Source organism: Centropristis striata, chromosome 12, assembly GCF_030273125.1.
Source record: "Centropristis striata isolate RG_2023a ecotype Rhode Island chromosome 12, C.striata_1.0, whole genome shotgun sequence".
Taxonomy (NCBI): domain Eukaryota; kingdom Metazoa; phylum Chordata; class Actinopteri; order Perciformes; family Serranidae; genus Centropristis; species Centropristis striata.
Window position 1 is genome coordinate 8726488 of NC_081528.1, and position 21828 is coordinate 8748315.

Genomic DNA, 21828 nt, shown 5'->3' on the forward strand with positions numbered 1-21828 from the left:
GTTTCTGTAGTTTTTTTCTGCATTTGTTGTTGTTGGAGGAAGGAGAAGAGGAAGAGAAGGAGGAAGATTGCAGTCTTTCATGCGTGGTTTACTGCCTGAGTTTAATACATGCTGAAATGAGTGCGGTATTGTGTAAGTACAGCATTTCCTCTGCTAATGGTTTCATAGCAGCGTGGCGGTGGTGGATGGTAATTTCAGGGTAGCACTTTACAGTCCAATGGCCTTATGTCAGGATATTAAACCACGAGTATGAACCTACACAGTCCCACTTTTTACTGCACATATGCCGACGTCCTGCAGCACTCTCCTTCCGCCCTCAGGAGGAGGAAGCGTTCGGTGCAGAGCCACCTGAGTGTCAACAACTTTTCTTTTTTAAATAAAATTCGACTTAGTCATCATTTCACTTCACATTCTATTCCCTGAAATAATTAATTTGCACCCTCCAATTACTTTCCCCTCATTTGAGTCCTGGAATGCTGCACCATCCAGTTTAATGCACTAAATGTGCATCCATCTGCAGCCACAAGGAGCCTCTGACCCATGAAGCTCAAGTTTTATGGACCGAATGACATCCGCAAGCTGACCCCCTTTTTTTTTTTTTTTACATCAAACAATCTATTATTTTATGACTGTCAAAATATAACCACATTGTGCTTTAACAGGCAAAATGCAGTTCTTCTGCATCAGTAGAGCTAGCGTTTTAACCCTCTGAAATCTTCGGCTATTATGTCCGTTAAAATTTTTTACCATGCCAAGTTGGTATCAGTTTTTTCAGCGTTACCTCACCTATATGTCCTAATAATTCATTTTTGACTTTGAAAATTTCAAACCCAAAAGAAACAAAGAAAAACATAAAAACTGATCTTGAAAATTATGTTTAAAAACAGAATTTTAAATATTGCAAATATGAAGACAGGTTGCAAATTTAACATATAACAGGTAAAATGAGGATCATCTCTAGTTCTATATTTTATACTAAATATATTTGACATCATCTCCGATTTTACTTGGCTGAATATCATCAAAAAAAATCCAGTATGGAGTTTCAAGACAACACTTTATAGGGAAGCTGTTGACAGCTCTATGTTGCTTCATTTTTATGTCTTCATGTCATAAAGAAGTAATATGCAGGTGGTTTCATGGACTCCAGAGGGTTAACAGAGTTTACAGTTAGTGTTTTTTGTCCAGAAAAATCTGTTTGAATCCAACATCTTTAATTCTCTCCAGACAAGATGTCTGGTAAAATGAATTCCCTTCAAGCTGCATGCTTCCCTGCTGCAAGAAAAGCAAAGTCAAATTATGTGTTTGCAGGACAGGTGACCTTCTTAGGTCGTTCTGCCACAGTTAGATAATGAACTGAAGATATTTTTACACTTTTAATACTTGTAGTCTGCTCTTGGATTCAACTCAGCACGTCACTTGGTCGGCTCCCCAGAAGTGAAGCCAAAACATCTTGATGGGCCCTCCATGTTACGTGAAATACACATCATATCAATTATTCCCAAAGATGCTTTCTGTCAGTTTAGGTACTCCTTATCATGACTTTGTAGGTTCAAGTTTCTTTTTAATTAGTCAGTAATTCGTTATTAGATATAAAAATGGAGTGTAACATCATGATTAACAGTTGCTGTCACTAAATCTGAGTATGTAATGTTTGCTGATTTAATTTTAATTTTGCTGGTGGATTCTCACAATATCACTGGAGCAAATATAAAAAATCCACCTTTTTGGGCTTACCTACACACTTAGTGGGTGTGTGTCCGAACCACCAGTTGGTAGTCTAATCAGTGTCCTGTGACATGCTACTGGCAGCTACGGACGTGGTTTAGGTGTGTGTAACGCTACAAAGAGATGACTGTTTGTTAAAATTAACAATGGTGATTTCTTACAAGGTTGTCATAGATGCTGCAAAATCATCTGTTGTTTCAGAATTGGTGAATATTTATTAGTTGAAGAGCAAAGGAAAAGATGTTTTCACTCTTCTCCCAACTGGCCTCAGTCTTATTGGTTGCTTGTGATGGACGCTGATAGACAGATGTTTCATCCAATCACCTGCCAGTGCCTGCCAATTCCAAACAGTTTCCTATGACGGCTTCTCAGATGATTCTGTGCAACAAACCATATGGTGCATCAGGTTAAGCAGTCGTATTAATTATAGGTTATATGAACCTTAAAACATCAAGTCGTATGAAACGTGAGACAGGTGTGTTGCTGCAGCTGCAGAATGGAGAAATTTATTGAAAGAGACATAAAGAATAAAGCACATGTGCTGAAGCAACATAACATAGTAAGCTGTTATGACCTCTGGATTCATAATTATTTTTTGTCCTTAGCGAGCGTGTAAAGGCCATTTGCTGTCGACTTTTGCCCTTTCCAAGCTGGTGTCAAACCGCAGGCGGGTGTATGACTGATGATGCTGGCGTGGGCTCGCTCCTCTCTTCTATATTTTCTCTCTCCTTCAACAGACGCTCCTCATTGCTGCGCCATTTCAGGTTATTTATCATATTCCTGTGCAGAAGAAAGGGCGGCTCCTTCCTGAAAGTTCAGGCTCATTTGTTTCATGTGAGATATTCCGACTAATAAACAGTGATAAACGGCGAAAGGGTCTCACTGAGGCTGATTGCCATGTGACTGTATTACACACACACACACACACACACACACACACACACATTGTGGCTGATTGCTCCTTTAAATGCCACCCGCTGGGGCTGCTGGCATGGCCGTGTCTCATCCCTGCGATGCATTTCTGCTACGCCACGCAGCTTAATGATGGCTCCAGCCTGGCCGAAGTGGCCGAGCTCCATATTCCGAGAATAATTGACAATTAGAGGGATGGAGGGGCGAGCTAAATGCCACCCCACACTGAATAAAGACACTCCATCTCAGATTGTGAAACAGAGGATGGAGAACGGCTGGTGGAGGTTATGAAATAAACCTCTGAGGGAGGAAAAGCTAATATCTTCTACCTGGATCAATTCTTAATTCCAACCATAACCTTAAAGGTCCTGTGTTGTAAAAAAGGGAGATTTTCATGTCGTTGATGATATATAAATACTGTGAAACTACCAACACACTCAATCCACAGAGAAATGCACTTTAAACAAGCTGCCAGGACTTCTGAATGCTTGTAATGCCACAACTATTATGTGCTATGTAGGTAGAAAATGCAGCTGCAGTGCGCTTTCAGTCATTCTCCGGCTGCAGTGATGGTGCACAGGCACTAAGAGCGCAGAAGCAGAAGACCCAGAAATACTAACCAATCAGAGCAGACTGTGCTTCTTTGGGAGGAGGGACTTAAAGACACAGGACTGTTTCAGACAGAGGGTAAAAACAGGAATATTTCCAAGTATAAACCTGAAAATAAGCAGAATATGTCACCTTCTAATGAATGATTATCAAAAAAAGCATTTGAAGAGATAATGAACGGGACAAAAATGTCTGTTCTCTGCAGAAAAGTGACACAATTGCTCCTTTGTTTAAATGCTTGATGAAAACAATGTTTGTGTTTCCTCAACAAGTGACCATCAACAATTTTGAGTTGCAGTCTGACTATCGAATCTTCAAACTGTGTCTTTTAGCCAATAAAAAGACAATGCAAAACGTGTTTTAAAATGTAAATGGCAGAACAGCAATAAAACTCACACTGTTGCTCCCATATACATACAAAACATTTGATGCATTCTAAAAAAATATATTTTTATATATTTTGTCAGGATAGTATCATATGACCATAGAAAGTCTGATATGAGTCATTTTGTGTTGGAAAAGTCTATTTAGTTGTTACACTGACCGAAAATTACATTTCCCAAAAGTCTTCTCATTTGCAAAAATGATCTCACACCGTAAATCTCACTCAGTCAGACCTGTAGATGTATTGATCTCTGGCTGGAGGGCTTAAATCTGCCTGCTGGAGGTTTTTCTGCGCTGCATTCTGGATTAAACCTCCCGTCGGCTCAGACTGAAAACTGTTAAAACCAAAACTGAACTCTGAGTCTTTGATCGGATCCGCAGTTCAGCTCTGACTGAGTCAAAAGTCAAACATTTGACTACGGAGTGTTCTCATATCTTGTACTGGACATAATCTATATTTCATGAGGATTAAATATAAGGTTGCCTTCTTCTTATTGGAGAGCAGAAGGTTTAGTTCTGATAAAATACGACTGACTGATTTGTTTAGTGTTAGAGTTCATGTTGGAGTTACTTGGATTGATAACTTGTGTGGGTTTCATGAATGTTTTCTTCCTAATAAGATATGTGTTGGTGTAAATAATAATGTTTGTGTCCAGTACCAAACAAACCCAGAGAGTTTGTTGATGATGGATTATGGTGTTAATAATAAGTCAATATTTGCGGCACATTTTAATCACATGGTGTCCAGCACTGATATTATTTGAAATATTAATGACCTGAGCGTAAATATAATGTCTGCAGGTGTTTGTTTAGCTTGGTTTCAGGGTTCAGCATCATTATGAATTCTGTGAATGTCCCAATATCCTGCGACTGTCACCAGATGTTTTTGGCTCTTTAAGATCCAACATTAAAATCCGGAAGAAGGGCAGGACTCAGAGAAAAAAAAAAATCACAATTATTATTATTATTATTATTATTATTATTATTATTATTATTATTAATAACCTTTATTTAGACAGGGAAATTGGATTATATCTGTCTTTCAAAGGCATAAAAACTACATACAGTTTAATAAAAACTACATACAGTTTTAGTGAAAAAACAACACAAAAAAATAAAATAAAAACAAATCTGTATGCTACTTCAGCACCATGGACAGCACCATGGATTTATCAATACACAGCACAGTTAGGTTACTGATTTTGTTCTGGGCCAAAATTTGTAAATTGCACATTCCTCAGACTAGACTAACATGCAGAAACTTGCTCTGTTATTTGGGGATGTGAATGTGGGGAAGACGGGTTAACAAGGAAAATATATTTTGGTCATATTGCAAACCAGGGAGACGGTTTCCCCCGTCATCTCCCGTCAGATCGCCTCCTGTCACTCTCCTCCCTGCTGCTCTCTCCTCGTACGACCACTACAGCTGCATCCTCTGGAGGCCCCGAGTCTCTCTGAAGCAGAAGAGGCACGTCGGAGAAAATCAATTACAACAAAACCCGCAAAGTTATAAAGCATAAATCCCAGAAACACCTTGAACAGAAGGATGTAAAAATGTGTCTGCGGGGAGATGTTCCCTTTTTAAAAAAAGAAAGCAAGAAAGAAAAAATGTGGGGAAAGTGAAGGAGAAAAAAAAGGTGCATCAAGGGTCAGTGCACTGCTGACTCGATGCTGTTTCTCCAGACGGAGGGAGGGAGCGACAGATACGGGCAGATGTAGAGATGGAGTGATGGACAGGATTGCGCGGTTGGATGAGCAGGTGGTTATGGGTCTTCATCCATATGTCATTTTCTCCTTTATGTGAATGTAAGAGATTTTACTGATCAGGGTGAGTCGTGGCCTCGAGCCATATCTGAGATCTTTTCCCTGCCTGTGAGCCGGCGTGCAGCCTCACATCCTCCTCAGCCTCTTTTTTTTTTTTTTATCTCTCAATTCTTATTCTCGCACTTGTTCTGGGAGGCTTGTGTTTGCTCTGCTTTGATTGATAAAGCACAGTTTTAAGGTTCGGTTTTAAAGTGTTATAACGGTAAAAGCCCACAACAAAAAAAGGGAAGTATCCAGAAATAGAGGGATTCAGAGACAGGCAGATGGATGTGTGGAGGGCTGGCCTGCTACAGAGCTGCAAGGCAGCTGAAGGTCATCGAGCTGCTGCTCCCTCTTTAGTCTTACACAGAGAGATAGAGAGATACAGTGGGATGACAGTCAGAGGGATAGATGAACAGGAGATAGAAGGCTGGAGAGCATTTTTCAAAGACAAGTCAGAGAGCCTCCAAAGATCAGAATTACCAATGCTTCTGTGTTTTGGGGTTGCAAAGAGGAGGATGATTTCCTTCCCTTTGTTACCTAAAACATGTCCAAATCAACTACAGTATAAGAGCATTGGCTATGGTTTGCTGCTATTACTGTCTGATTTTCTCTCTTTAATCTTATGTAAAGGCAGCAACCTTTGGTGCCATTTGCAAACCATCTAAAAAGACACCAGCCAGCTCTGAAACGCAATTAAAATGATGTCATGGCGTAAAAACTTCAGCTATGTGTTTCCTGCCATCAGCTTCCCTCTTAAGTGAAAGCCTGAAACTCCATGCCAGTTTGTGTTTGATGATGATCGGCCAAGTAAAACCGGAGATAAGGCCAAATGTATTTATTGTAAAAAAAAATATAGAACGAGATGTTGTCCTCATTTTACCTCAAAATCTGATTTTATGTTATTTTTTGTATTTTGTTCTGGGTTCAAAATGTTGATCCAGTAAGTCAAAGTGAAAAACATGATCAAGTCATATAGATGAGGTTGTGCTGTGCCCTCATGACATGGTAAACATTTTTTAGTTGTATATAAAGGCAGAATGAAAAGGTTTCAAAAACCGCCAAAATAGCCCAAAACTGTTGCAATGTGTGCTAATAGATGACAGATATCAAGAAAAATGCTGCTGTACATTCTGTTTCTTCTCTATAATGCCACTTTATCATTATCAGTATATATGTGATCATTTTTATTCTCTCAGCTCTCCCTCCATAGCAGCAGAACAGATGCGTCCCTTTCTCTAACGTCTCCGTATCGTCTGTCCTCTCTGTCTCCTCTCAGGACTACAGAGTGAACATCTTCTTGCGGCAGCAGTGGAACGACCCCCGGCTGGCCTACAGCGAGTACCCCGACGACTCGCTGGACCTCGACCCCTCTATGTTGGACTCCATCTGGAAACCTGACTTGTTCTTCGCCAACGAGAAGGGCGCCAACTTCCACGAGGTCACCACCGACAATAAGCTGCTACGCATCTCTAAAAACGGCAACGTGCTGTACAGCATACGGTGAGCGGAGGAAGTGTGAGGTTTTTACTTTCCAACTGGAGAAAAGGCTGGTTATTAAAGTGACTCACTGCAGCAGGGACACATGCTTCTATGATACATGCATACTTAAAGGGCCAGTACACCCAATTTAGAACATTAATAAAGCAGTAAGCAACAATTTACCATGTAAATATGTAGTGGAGTACTGGTTTCCTGACCAGAGAATAAAGTCACTGAACTGAACTTCTCTATTCGGTGACAACAAACAACAACAAATTGTCTAAATTCTGTGAACAGCCACTTTAAATTCTCCTGCTAATATCCAGACTGATTCATTAAAAGTGCAACAATAGCATTAAAGCAATACTTCATCCCTAAAATTATAATTTATAAATAAATTATGCTGAGTTCACACATCATCACTTTACTGGTCACACTAAACAACTTGTCTTGTGATCATAGTTTTCACACTACCTGACTGACACACTATAAGATCTCTTTATAGACCAATTATTTCTACACCATCGTTGACAATGTGTGTGCATGCCAGGTGCAAAAAAATGGGCTGTCAAAAAGAACTATCTAGCAAAAAAGACTACTTTCTAACTGGACTTTGCTATTTTACTGTTGAAATGGTGTCCCTATATTATGACAACCTGTCACTAGGGGATAGGCAAGTATAAAAAATGTATATGTTTAAAGATGAAGACTGTTATTAGTACCTTTTTCATTTTTTGGCAACCCACCACACAACACAAAATGTTCCTGTGACGAAAGTTTCCCATGTATTTTCAGCCGACTTCTGATTTCTTCTGCAGCCAACATGCATACACAATCATGTGTGACGCTAGAGTGATGTGTTCTTCTATTAGAAGTAGTATTTGAGTATTTATGGTGATGAGCGTATCACTTTGCAGGGACATGGGTCAGACAAGATCGAGCTTTACACTGTCCGTGGTTTGAGCTTCCTAGAAAATGTCAATGGTTCCGTCAAAAAGTGACGAATCGTTCCAAAAAAATTGTGAATTTACAGAAATGTGTCCACCTTCTCTTTCCCTCTTTGCACTCAATATGTCAAGCCATGTCTTGCCCTCCCATTAGCTGTAGCTCCTTGACAGACTCCCCAACAGATCCAGATATTTAGCATCTGTGATCTCTGGAATGTGTCGGCGATGCATCGGTGAACCCCTCGGGGTAACACACATGGTGATGGTCGTTCACAGCAGCGAGCACCGAGCCAGACTTGCCTCTGATCTGTGAGCTCCAAAAGCTATCAGTGAGTGGAAATCAGGGCTGGAGTAGGGTCGTGTGAACTAGCTGTGTTCACTTCATCCCTTGCTGAAAATCTTGTTTTTCTGTAAGGGAGAATCCAAAAATGGCAGAAAAAAAAAATTGTGAATCCTTAATGTAGTGAAGTAAATGGTCACGTTTAACAACAGCCAAACTAAATCATGACATATGTTTGCAAATTCTCACACAACTCATGCAGTATAATCCCAGAGTAATTTATCCAGTCGTACACATGCATTTTCACCAAAATGTTACTATTTCAAACGCTTCCGCCACTACTACGCTACTCATTGGGCCTGAGACAGTCGTGTTCAGTGACCATTTAAAAGAGGAAAAGAGAAAAAGTTCTGAGTCACAGCCGAAGAGGAAGGAGAAAGGTTATAAGTCTGGGGGTTATATTGAAACAATAAGTTATAAAACTATGATGGAGGATAGAAAGTGACTGCTCTGACTTCCTGTTTATTGCATTCCAAAGACCTTCATCTTCTGCTTTTCGAGTGCTCTTATTGCGTCAAAGTTGGAGGTTGTTATTTCCTCCAGAGCTTCACTTCCTCCCTTTTTTTCCCCCTGTATCTCCAAGACATCCCATCCAAGGCTCTCAGAGTTATAGCCGCCTTCAGCCGACAAACCTTTTAGCCTGCCGGTGCCTCCTCCTCCCCTTCACTTTTATTGCCTCTGCTCAGGGGCGAATGAGAAAGAGACGCAGCAGCCATGGTAATCTACTCAGCCTGTTAGTATTCCGGCAGCACGTCTAATCCGTTATCAACCTCAGTTTTCACCTTCATGTCCAGCAGGAGGAGGAGTGAGATTGGCCCTTTAGAAATATCGTCAGAGAAGGGATGAACCCCGCGCTCCCCCTCTGCTGCTTCCATTTGTTAACTTGACAACATCAGAATGAACCCTCCGTTGATCAGCTTGATCTCGGAGGAGACGAGGCGGCTCTGGATATTAAACCGTCCCAGGGGGAAAGGAGGAGAAAGTGGGTCTTGTAAATGTTGTTTACTCTGTTTTTTGATGTTTATCGCTCAACAGTGGAGCGGCGCGAGGAGGAGTTGTGACCGATGGCCGCGTCTCCTCCAAGATGAAAGTGAACTTTTTGAGATTGGAACGATCAGATTTCAAAAGTAGTCAAACCTCCTGCTGTACTTCAGAAGAAAATACACAACCTGCTCTCAGCTGATGTGTGGTCCTGTCTGTGTGTGGGGGGGACTGTTTCAAACAGAGAATTTATGATGCTGTCACTTCAAGAGTTCTTGGACAAAATGCATCGTGTGTTGTGGAAAGAAGAAAAGCTAAAAGTTAGTTTCCTCTGAAATAAAGAAGAAATGCAGCCAAAAGGGCCAAGAAAGCATGATACCATATTTCAGGATGAGTAAATCTAAGCTTGTATCACCTGAAAAACAATGGCATTTGTCATTTTTCTGAAATTCTCTTTTGACTTTCAGTGGTCATATGAAATATGATTCCTGTTGGTCAGGAGAAGTAGCATGATTTGATCAAAACGTATATAGGAGAGAGATCTTCTTTGAATCATATGTGTTTCCAAACCAAACCTACCTTACCATCAAATAACAGTAAGAAAAAAAATGTTATTCAACAGATAATTTATTTAAAAATACAAATAATATACAATAAATATCCATATCAAAAATATATATGAGCAACTTTTGCTGCAAGACTTTTTACTGTATTTTCTACATTAAAAAAAATAAAAATGCATTCAATTCAATTAATGTTTTAAGTTAAGAAAATTGCCCAAATTATTTTACAGTATTCTTTACATACAATTCACTGTAATTCAACATTCAAGACCATTAAGCAATTAAATAATACTGTAAAAAAATCTATAATGTCCTATTAGATGCATTACAGATTTCTATTACAGATTACAGAACTTCTATTTTAAGGTTTAAAAAAATTGTAATGAAGTTATTAATTTTCTATTGATTTATTCTTATTCACACTTCAAGAAAAACCCTGTAAAATAATGAAAATCACATTACTTCTTTCTTCTTTTTTTTTACAGTATAGCCAGTTTTTAGCATAGGGATGGCTCATCATGAGGTGATATCATGTTTGCAGTGATCATTAGTAAAGTTTTTGGCATTGCTGATTTGAAAGGGGATGCAGAGGCAAAGACAGAAGGCATGAGGTGAAAGGGATTGGTGCATGATACTGCTCCAAAAACAGGAAGTTGCCTGTAAATAAAAATATAAAATAAATGCAGCAGATGACAGACTGGAAGGGCAATGTTAAACCTTGCAGTATCCAAAAAAATAATTAGGAGAAGAAGAGAAATAGGAGGTTAGTTAATGTAGTTTTTAGTTCGTTTATGTAGTTTTTCTTGATTCGGCTCTCTCACAAACTGATCATAGACTGTAACACCCAGCTCACAGAGGTCATTTAGGTACTTTAAAGTCATAATTTAGTGAAATCTGAACAGATTCAGTATCTATCATGAAGAAATGTCCATAAATCCTCTTAGAAATCCTACAATTCCAGAAAGTTTTCTTCATCAAAGTAATTCAGTAAAAGTTGTCTGCACGTACGCTGCAAACAGAAACTGCTGCGAGCTAATGTGACAAACTTTTAATGGTGCCAATGTAAACATATGTAGTCTAACAAAACGTAGCTCCAGGTGCTGCCTACAGCAAAGTCACAGACTCCACTGAGGAATTATTCTTCCTGCATGCATCTCAAAGCATTAAAGGAAGTGTGTTACCTAAACATTATTATCCCCCAAAGAGAAGTAATAAAGAATCTATCGTTCCTTACCACACCGGCAGATGTTTAGTTGATAGCATGCTGGCAGAATTCTTAAGATTACACAATGTTTTTATGGTTTGTAGAAGGTAACTGTGCTTTGAAATTAAGTTTATTGTTGTTTTGTCGTTCTGAAACTTTTGATTTATTTGTCACGATGCAGAAAAAAGTGTAACAGTGTAATCTTTAATGTCAGCCATCTGTCCTGCATTATGACAAGTGATTTTTCATGTAATCTGCTTGTAATGGAACAAGATAACCTGCGGGGTTGGAAACTCAGCTGCATCTGAAGCTGTAAGAGTATAAAGCGAGGCACTTTTTTCAGTCAGCATTTGGCATTTAGGTGTCACGATGGTGCAGACAGGAAACTACAGAAGCTGAATCTTCTTTCTCAGAAAGTGGGACATCTGTAGAGGCTACATCATGTGTGTGTAATACATATTCAGCATCCTGTCAGGGACTAACAATGTGCACACGCGGCAAAGTTTATTTTGTACATCAGGCCGACTGGACGTGTGTGTTGTAGCAGCGGGTGTCCTGTTAGAGCAGAGTGTGTGCAGCCAAATCACCTCCTGCACACCATGACAACCTGCTGACAGCTCCGACTCTGCACAGATGAAACCGGAGCTGCACTGAGCTGCTTTTTTTTGGTTGAGGTTTTCTCAGTGAAGTGCACGCTCTTGACCGTAGCTTTTAGTGATTTAGAGATTATAATGATGACAGAGGTGATGGATGATGGGTTTTGCCAGCAGTTATTAACGTGTAGTATCTGAAAAATTACCTTCAAAGTCATCTGACAGATAACAAGCTCCCTGATTACCAAAACATATCACAAGGCAACTGATACAGCACTGCAATTAGTGCATCATGGGAATTAGAGGCACCATCAAGGTCTTTTAAGACGGACAATCAAGAGTATTTGGTGCTATTTAGGTTCTCACCACAAGATACAGTTAGTATCTGTATTGGGGCTGTCACTTGTATCACATAGTCTTCATCAGACAGAGATTGTTGATGTTAAAATTTCCTCTTTGTTGAGCATTTTCGTAGCATCAGTCATCCATGTTGGCTTAGAAGCTAAATTTAATCTAGGGCTGGAACAAGAAAGTCAAGTAATTCGATTACTAAAGTCCTTTTAATCCATATAACGATACTGTGCTCTGTGTTTCTGGACAGATTATTATTACTGTTGCACAATGGGCTAAGCTGTGTAAACATGCCATGAAGATGTAATATGATGATATGCAGATTGCAAAATTAGAGGAAAAGTAGGGAAATAGTACAGCTTCCCACAAAAGCACGACGTCAGTGCTTCAACATTTCAGTAGAAATCTTCAAGCCGATGGATCGGACGTTAACATTAACATCTATAGGGAAACTATATAGACTCTGTGTCTTTGCAGCGTGGGAAGCAAACACAGAGAAATGGGGGAAATTCTCATGTGTACTTCCACAGCTGCAGTGACGGAAAGTGGGCCGAAAACATTCAAAGCCTCCACAGAACGTAACTCAATATGATCGTTACACACATACACCTACCTAACCGCTCCAAGTGATCCATTTAATAACTCAGAAAGCAAAATATCAGGTGGTGAAAGTAGCAATTAAAGCCAAAAATGCACCAATCCAACACAGAACAGGATTATGTTCACTTTAGTTTGATTGTAGTGAGTGCGGTTGGCAGGTGTAGGGTAACCTTAAAAACATAGTAAATATGTGTCATCTTATTAACCTAAATATGATATTTAAGTCTGGTAATACATCTTAATGGTGTAATACGACACTTAAATGCACAAAATTGGTTTTGATTTTGACAGATAATATTAGTTTTGCTGTTTAAGCAATACAAGTGTTTATTTTTCTAAAAAGGAATCAATTAGTTCATTTTAAAAGACCCATTTTATTTTATTTTTTGCATATTTACCATTGCTATTGGAGCAAAAGTTCTTCTTATCTGAGTACTTGACTAATCGATGAAGTAATCAGAAGAATATTATTTACTTAAATTGTCGATAGCTGCAGCCGTAGTTTAATCATTCATGATACAACTGAGTAAAATCAAGTTCCAGAACAGCTACAGATGAAGCCTGTAGTGAAATTGTTTGTAGTATTAGTGCTTCATTGATTATAATTAATAATTGTTAACTCAGTTATGAAGTAGAACCATCTATTTAATTAAACAGCTTAAAAAAATTCTGAGCTTTGCTGTTCTGTTTTTATACTCGCTGACATTTCACAGACTACACAATATATGAACTAACTGAAGGATAATGGACTCTTTGATATTAAAATTACCATTGGTAGCATCTCTAATTATGTTGAAAACGCAGATGATTACATCCGTTAATTTTAAATAAACATCTCCAAAAAGGCAGCAGATATTATAACAGTGCATATTTCGGTCTGTTGGGTCGAGTGGAGCGGTAATAAAGTCTGACAGCGTGTTTTATTTTTCCACTGGTAGATATCTCATTTTAAAATGAAGGTCTTTAATTTCAGTAATGCATCATATCAGTTATAAAATAGTTTTTCCATTAATTTCTAGGAAAAGTTGATTTCTGCAGAGATACATTGCCTGCATGTGACAGCAGTAATTAATTCTGTTGCCTCAGACTCAGAAAGCTAATGTGTCACCGCGACGTGGGACCGGCTGCCCCGAACATTTTAATTTTCTGAGTTTCACGGATCAGCCTTGCATGAAACAAGATTCATTCCCATGATGCTGCACGCCTGCTCAGCTACAGGTTTTCATCCTGTTAGTCCTCCAGCAGAGAAGAAGACGTGCTGAGGTCTGCAGTCAAACTGTGACCTCTGATGTCACACTTTCTTCTTCAGGTTTCCTCATCGTGACGGTCATAAAAATTCATTTCTATTTCTGGCTGCCTTAATATCTCTTTGATTAAATGATCAAAGGATAAGGTTGGCCTTGTTCTGTATCTTTGTTTATGATCAACAATATGTTGAGCTCTAATACTTTATGACTTTCCCACACAGTTTGTGTCACTCTGCACCAAGCCTAGTAGTTTCTAATAAAGAGGTATATCGTTAAACTATTTCCAATCAGCGCATTATTCCACATTTGATGCTCTCTGTATGTGGAAATCATAGACTGGATCAAAAAAGTCGATGTACCCACTGTGACGTTTCTCATTGGTTGGGGACTACCATTATAAAGACTCGAGTTTGGCGTTCACCTTATTGTATTTTTGGGACCAGAAGTGACCATATTTGGACAAGAGGGTGGAGATGGGGTTACCAGTTTGTTTGGGCCATGTACCGTTAGCAAAGTAAATGCTAAATCGAATGCTAAGTCGAACAAACGAAGGACTTTCACTCAGGAAATGGGGTTTGTTTCCCATCTGAAAACAAAAGTAAACAACTTTTACATAACTTACTTTATTTTGCGTAACTTGTGACTCACGTCACACTCATAACTACTTCACTTCAAGCATTTACATAATTTATTTACTGCTTAAACTGTCTTTTATAACGCCTAACCAATTTTTTCTCCCCCTAAAATTAGGTCAGTGGTTTTGGAGCCTGAATTCTCAGAAAAGCTCATTTTCGATCGCTATGGGTGGTGTTGACAAACGGTCTATTTTGTCATTTAGATTGGAGATCTTGTTGCATTTAATACAACTGAATGCGTAACAAGACATTTTTAAACAACCCAAATATTACAATTAACTTTGATGAACTGAAAACACAGTGTGAAAGGTTCAAAGCTACAAGACAAAAAATAGTTCTCAGCTATTTAAATGTGCACAGTGTCATGAATTTGCTTTGCTACATCTCTGTCTTTACTAACAGTTGCAGTGGAAGCGACCTGTCAATCACAAGCCCATGCCCTTAATCCTCCCCTGCTCTATCGTCTATTTTAATCTAAATAGGACCAATATTTACTCAGTAAACATCATGCAGTATTAAAGAAGACTGAAAAGTAACAATTTAGACCATAAACTCATTATGAAAATGTTTACTTAGGTCAGAAATAAAGTGAGAAGTAGGCTCATTTTCTTATTTCTTTTTGCAGCCAGTGGAGTCGCCCCCTGCTGGTCATTAGAAAGAATGCAGGTTTAGGGCACTTCCACTTCATTTATCAGACCTGAAGGTTGCAGCATGATAAAATAAACAAGACAATGGAGCTCTGTGGCACAGAGGAAGACAACATATTGATATATTACACACAACCCTTGCAACAGTTTGATCTAAGCATTAATGTGATTGGTTTAAAACAATACAAATTAAAAAAGGTTTGTTGACGAATCAATTAATCCCCTAATTGTTTCAGCGCTAATCCGCTCAATCAGTTAAATTACACTTTTATCAGTGTTGTGTATTATTATTTAATTAGTGTGGCTTAATTTCACCCCTGAAATCTGGGACGTTTGTTGCTTCTTTTCCAAGCAATTTAATTAAACCCCTTTATCTGCTGTAATTATTTTTGGGTGAGCATCAAACTAAATGTTTATATAATGTAAATGGCAGTTTGAAATGCCAGTAATAGATGATTTAGGCTTTTGTTGCACTTACTACAAGTCTGTCTGGATAACAGCACTGGCTTAACACATTTATTACAAGAAATAAATGTTTTTGTGTGTGTGTGTGTGTTTGCAGAATAACACTGATCCTGGCCTGTCCCATGGATCTGAAGAACTTCCCGATGGATGTCCAGACCTGCATCATGCAGCTGGAGAGCTGTGAGTAATCACACACACACACACACACACAGACACACAAGCGCAGTGACTGGTGAAAGATGTGATGTATAGATTTCTCTGTGGCCTTTTCATTCTTTGAACAGACATGAGAGGAATCACAGCAACAGGAGTTGAAGTTCAAAGAGCTCTGTACTCATACAAAGGGTCAGCGGTCATCAAAGAGAGAGAGAACAACACGATGTTCACTGATACAGACTGAGATCTGCTGTCAGTTCTGATGTTCACTTATCAAAGGGAAGCGACAGAAACACTGAAAGCTTCACAATGTGACTGTCTGACTCAGCGACAGTTTAACCTGAGAATTATTGTTGCCGCTGTTGAAATATGATTCCCCTGTTGAGGTGTTCTCAAGTGTATTCAGGTGATCTCTTCACTCTGAGAACAAGGGTTATAATGTAACCTACAGATCTTATTTCAACTTTAGCTCAGCTTAAAAATAATTTAAAAAGAGATCTTAAGAGATCTAATTTGCAGTCCTTTCTCTTACACATATGCATTCTTTACTGTCTAATTCCTCTTTTTTCTATTTGATAATTTTTCTCATATTTCTGTCCTCCCTTCTCTTTCTTTTGTTTTTATGCTCTCTCTGCCTTTACTTCTTTTTGTTTTCCCCCTTGCTATAAGATAAGATAAGACATTATTTTATTAGTCCTATATATAACGCTGACATTTTGCTATATTACTCCTTCTCTTTATTCCGTCTTTTATAATATATTTCCCCCTTTTTTACTTGTTTTTATTCTTCCTTTAGTATTTATTTTGTCTTCATTTGACTTTATTTTTCTTTCTCATTCTTCCTTACTTTCTGTCTTCTGTTTTCTTCCTTTATTCTTTCTACTTCCATCATTCCTTATTTCTTACCTTTATTTCTTTTTATTTCCCTACTTTCCTTCCATGTTTCTTCCATTTCTTTCTTGCTTATTTCCCCTTTTGCTTCTCTGATGTAAAAACAAAAAAACTGTCAAAACTGAGTTCTGAAATTTTGCAAAAATAAATCATAGTTGCAAAAAGTACCTGTTCTTCAGATACTTAATAGAGGCTGCTGCTGACTATCAGATAAAGATAACCCAGTAATAACATTAATGCATTTACTTTTTTGCAATGATAACCCTTCTGCACAATGTCAGGTGACAAGAAGCAAGAAATTGATTTTAAAAAAGTATCTTTAAGAACAAGTTCAGCTACAGGTCCCCGCCAGATGTCTCTGTCAGCAAGACCAAAGTTATTTGCAGTTACTGTCAATGTGAGCTGAGTTACCGAAGGAGTATATGTAGTTAATTAACATTGTGGAGGAGGAGTGTCTGCATAAAATAACCATCTCCATATTGAAGATACACAACTTATATGAAGAGAAGTAAACATTGTTTCACCCCAGTGCTGATAAGGGACAGACAAATGTGTCTGGACAGTCGTGAAATTACTTGTGATTAAATATTTTGAACGATTGACAGCTGGACTGACTGTGGGCACGTCACGACATGTCGTAGGCAGAAAACTGAATTTTCAGTTGATGTTGAACCACCCCTGAGACTCTGAGGGGGGCCAGACCTCTCACTGTGTGACCCTGCACTCCAACCACAGACAGAAAGATCACGTTCCTCCTCAGGGGACGAAGAATAAGACAAATGACCCGCACAGTGATGAAGCCAGTCTGACCTGCTGCTTTCTGCTCTCCCTCCTGCAGTCGGCTACACTATGAACGACCTCATATTCGAGTGGGACGAGAAGGGAGCCGTGCAGGTGGCTGACGGCCTGACGCTACCTCAGTTCATACTCAAAGAGGAGAAGGACCTGCGCTACTGCACCAAGCACTACAACACAGGTCAGTTTATTATGTCCCTCCTTCTCTCTCTCTTCAGCATCCACATTATTAAAATATACCTCTCATCAATTCAATCGGTTATAAAGTCATAAAAGTCTTATTTTCTCAGAAACAAATGAAAAAATCGAGCACTTTAGTAACAAAACAAATCAAACCGTTTCAAGAGCTGTCGTTGATCAGGTGTCAGTTTTTATTATTGTGCACAAGCAGATTTTTTTGGTACAACTTTAAACTTTCAAGGGCTGTTTTTCTATTTGCATATGCACCACCAACAGGCACCATGAAATGACATAAGCCTGCTGTTTATTTTTGCAAAATCAAGTTGTTCTTCCCCTGTTGCATATATGCTCAGTAAAGCCTGGACTTCACTGTCGCTCCAGTTATCTTTGTTTTCTTCCATTTAAAAAAAAAATTCAGAGCTGTCGTCTGTTTCCTGTTATGTGTTTACACATGTTTACACGGTTAACATATTTTTAAAATGGTAGTTGAGGGCACTGCATTGGTTGTGTTTGAACAATCAAAATGCACTTATGTACGTACTCTGAAACAGGAGCTAAAAAGTTCCATAAAAAGGGGCTCTAAAGACTACGGTTGGTGCTAGTATTTGCTGTGTGGACACAATAAAAATGGGGGTTCTTAGAACTATGAAGTTCTTTCCATGAAAAAGTTCATCCGGTTCCTTTTGTTGGTTTCCTTCCTGTATACAATCTTATCATAACTGACAGAAATGTAAATAAAAAAATAAAAATAAAAAATCTAGAAAAGACCCAAGTTGTAATAGAACTGTCTGGTTCTTCAGTGAGACCAGACGTTTAGGCCACAATGATCAACAAAAATGACTTGAGATTCAGATTATTATCTTAATGTTCAGCATTGATATTTGACTTACTCCGACCTTAAAAAAAAACAAACACCAAATAGAGATCTTAGTAGCTACCTCCACAGTGTAACGTATAGACTACTATAGCCTGCAGGTGAGGAGGTTTGAAATGGCAGCACTGACAGCATAAGTACACGGCTATAATCAAAAGGGTGTGTTTGATTCATTTTAAAATGTGAGAGGAGGATGTCATGTGAATGATGCAGCGGTGTTGACTTTACTGCCCTGGCTTTACTACACATGTTGATCCATTTTTATGTTTGAAAACCTCAAGACACAGAGAACTTTGTGTGCTGCCATCGTGAAAAATGTGAGAAATATTTGTCTATAATGAAGAAACTGATCTCTACCTCCATCTTTCTGTTTGTTTGGCCTTCTTTCTTTCTGTCTTTTTCATTTCTCCATCCTCATCTTCTTCTTTCCTCTTTCCTCTTTCTGTTTAGCCGCCGTAGTGTTTCTCTTTTCCCCATTCTTATTTACTCTATATCTGCTTCTCTAAAGGCTTTATGAAAGACAGATAGATAGAGTAGTAAAGCAGGACTGCAGGCACACAGCGATGTATCTCTCTAATGAATGCAGAATATATCTAAATCCAGAATCACATATTGTTTGAAATCAGGAGAAGGAGACACTATGAAGGATCTGCCTCGACACTCTGCTGCATGAGTCAGACACAGAATTTCATTTTTATTTGAATGTGTGAAATGTGGAAATAACAGAGGAATACTCCACTGAAATGGAAAAAGCATATTCCCCAAATATTTTTTCCCCTATTTTCCTTCCAATGTCATGAAACTTTCATTGTGACTGAAAAGGTGCACAGGAAAAACACAGAGAGCTGCAAACTTTGTTTCAGCTGCAAACTCAGAAATAACTGTTAATTTATTGACTTTTTCCGCATTCAAACTTTTATATATTTTTACACAATAGCGGGAAAAAAAAGTTAATTAGATTACAAAAAAAGTTAGCATTTTTTGAGTTCAGGAAAAAAAATGAAAAGAAGAGGACAAAAGGAAAGGAGAAATTGTGATAAAGGATGAGAGGGAGAAATAAGTAAAAGTGAGAAAATAAAATTAGGAAAGATACCGCAAACAGAATATGATAAAAATGTTAAAAAAGATAGTATAAGTATAAGACAAAAGAAAAACCAGAGAAAAGGAAAGAAGGCAGTACAGAAGAGACAAAAGAGGAAACATGAAAGCATTTAGAGCAGAATGGACCGTGATGCAAAGGAAAAAACATAGGAAAGAAGAGAAAGAAACCATTGCATCAGTCATGTGAGAAGAAATCTGAAGAACAACAGTAATAAGAGAGAGCAGCAGAAGAGAAAGAAACAAGCAGGGAGACTTGAACAGAGGACGGGGGAGGACGGGGGCGGTCGCTACGCTCTGTTTCTCCCTCCAGGTCCTCCAAGTGTGGCTGAAAACCATCTGTCCAGTCCAGCTCGCCAGTCCACACTCCAGAGAAAACACAAAATACACCAATATATAAATACATATGTTAGCCTGAGTAGGTTGCTCTCTGTAATAGAAAAGAAAAGACACAAATAGAGCTGAGATGTGAGGGGCGATATTTTTAATTTCTGCCCCGCTGCAGAAAAACTGAGACAAAGTGAGAATGAGACACTGTTTTATGTAATTTAAGGTCTGAAGCTAAAGAGGACAAAGAGTGTCAAGAAAAATGAAATGTCAGTTTTAGCTAAATGCTAATTTGGTTTAAAATATGCATGTTGAACATGCAAATTAAATCATGCACAAATCAGTTCACAGTTTAAAAACATGTTGGAGATTTAACACGTCAAGGAGAGTGTCTTTAATGTTTATGGAATATTATGATATGTATGCGTCTATGCTTTTGGCTAATATTGCAGTTAAATATAAAATTACTTTAATGTTATACTTTTATTTTGAAATTTAGTCCTTTATTCTCCAAACACTGTGACTTTTCTCTCAAAATATTGTGACTTTATTCTCCAAATCTCAAATTTAATTACACTAACCCTTATATACCTTCATAAAACACTCCTCCCCTTCTTGTTAACCACCTTTGAAAGGTCACTATCTGTATTATGCTCCACCCAACATCCAGCCTGGCATCAGCAGACACATTTTGCAAATGCAAATAAGTATATAGAACCTCTCAGTTCATTTTTGTTTTTCAAGTAGCCTTACCCACAGTTGTAGATCAAAATGCCTCTTGACGCAAATCGACAGACCTTTAACCAATCAGAGCAATGAAAAAAGCAACAGTAGTAGCACTAGCATTAGTAGCACTAAGCCACAGACAAATGTAAACAGACTGCAGCGTGCAATAATGAGCTTTGATATCGATATAATTGTGAATGAGTGTTGCAGTTTTTGCAGAATTCAAATAAATAACTTAAAGTTATAAATAACAGAAAGTTTTCAAGTTGCCTTAAAAGCGCTCCTCTTTACTAAGCTAGTTTATGCTTGCTGTAGTGTCCTAAAGAGCCAAAAATGACATCAGCACATATTTTACTTAAAGCGTCGAGGACTCACAGTCACCGTCTGAACCCCGCCCCATATCAGATAAACAGTTGTGATTGGCCCAACCAGGCAAGGTCGGCTGGAAATGTGTTTGAATGGGAGAAGGGCCAGTTACAGAAGGAATATGCTCTTAAAATAGTGCTTCATTCAAACATAAACCAGGAGTAGAATCTTATAAACACAAATACATTTTTTGTTTGTCAGTTATTATATAGTGGTAGAAACTGATGCTGCCATTTTCTCTATAAACCACAAAGCAAAGTAAACAAACTTTCAAAGAAACCTTCTACAGAATAAAAAAAATGACAAGTCGCAATAAAACCACCAAACCACTGGACAGAGTCAGTGTGTGTGTGTGTGTGTGTGTGCAGCAGGCTGATTAGTTCAGATTCAGAGACATCACTCACACAGAGGTTGACGTGTGCTGTCGCCGCTGAGGAGATGAACGATCCACCTCCAGACGAAAAGCCTTGACACGACTCAGCACAGCCACTCACACACACACACACACACACACACGCACTCACACTTGATGCATGAACAGCAGAGACAATAAAGTGATAATCCACTGCTTTATAAACACATGTAAGTCAGTCTCACATCATGAATGATTCCTTTTTTGGTATTTTCTTTGTCAAAATCTAGCTCCAAGCACGTCTTTATTTTTAATGTACAGCATATTGGACTCATATTCTTAGTTAAATCATGTGGTTTCAGAAGGTTGTATGCTGTTAAAGGCCCAACTTTTCTGCTGTGTATATGCCTGTCACAAGAATATTTACACACGAATGTGAAGAAAATTATTAAAATGATGTCCCCACTAAATAAAGCAACAGAGCAGAAATTATTTATTTCTGTTCATTGGGCCCAGGTCTTATAACAGTTGGTAAAACCTGTTTGTCAAACATCAACAACAAGTATTTCATG

General features: G+C 38.5%; 1 protein-coding gene across 4 annotated transcripts in view; it reads left to right on the forward strand.

The window, feature by feature from the left end:
• glra1 (glycine receptor, alpha 1) overlaps nucleotides 1-21828 on the forward strand; it is a 139375-nt gene that overhangs the window by 77103 nt on the left and 40444 nt on the right. For all 4 annotated transcript variants that reach the window (XM_059345836.1, XM_059345837.1, XM_059345838.1 and 1 more), the window contains 3 exons: nucleotides 6716-6939; nucleotides 15589-15671; nucleotides 17377-17514. In XM_059345836.1, the coding sequence (XP_059201819.1) occupies nucleotides 6716-6939; nucleotides 15589-15671; nucleotides 17377-17514 (445 nt within the window). The remainder of the gene's footprint in view (nucleotides 1-6715; nucleotides 6940-15588; nucleotides 15672-17376; nucleotides 17515-21828) is intronic.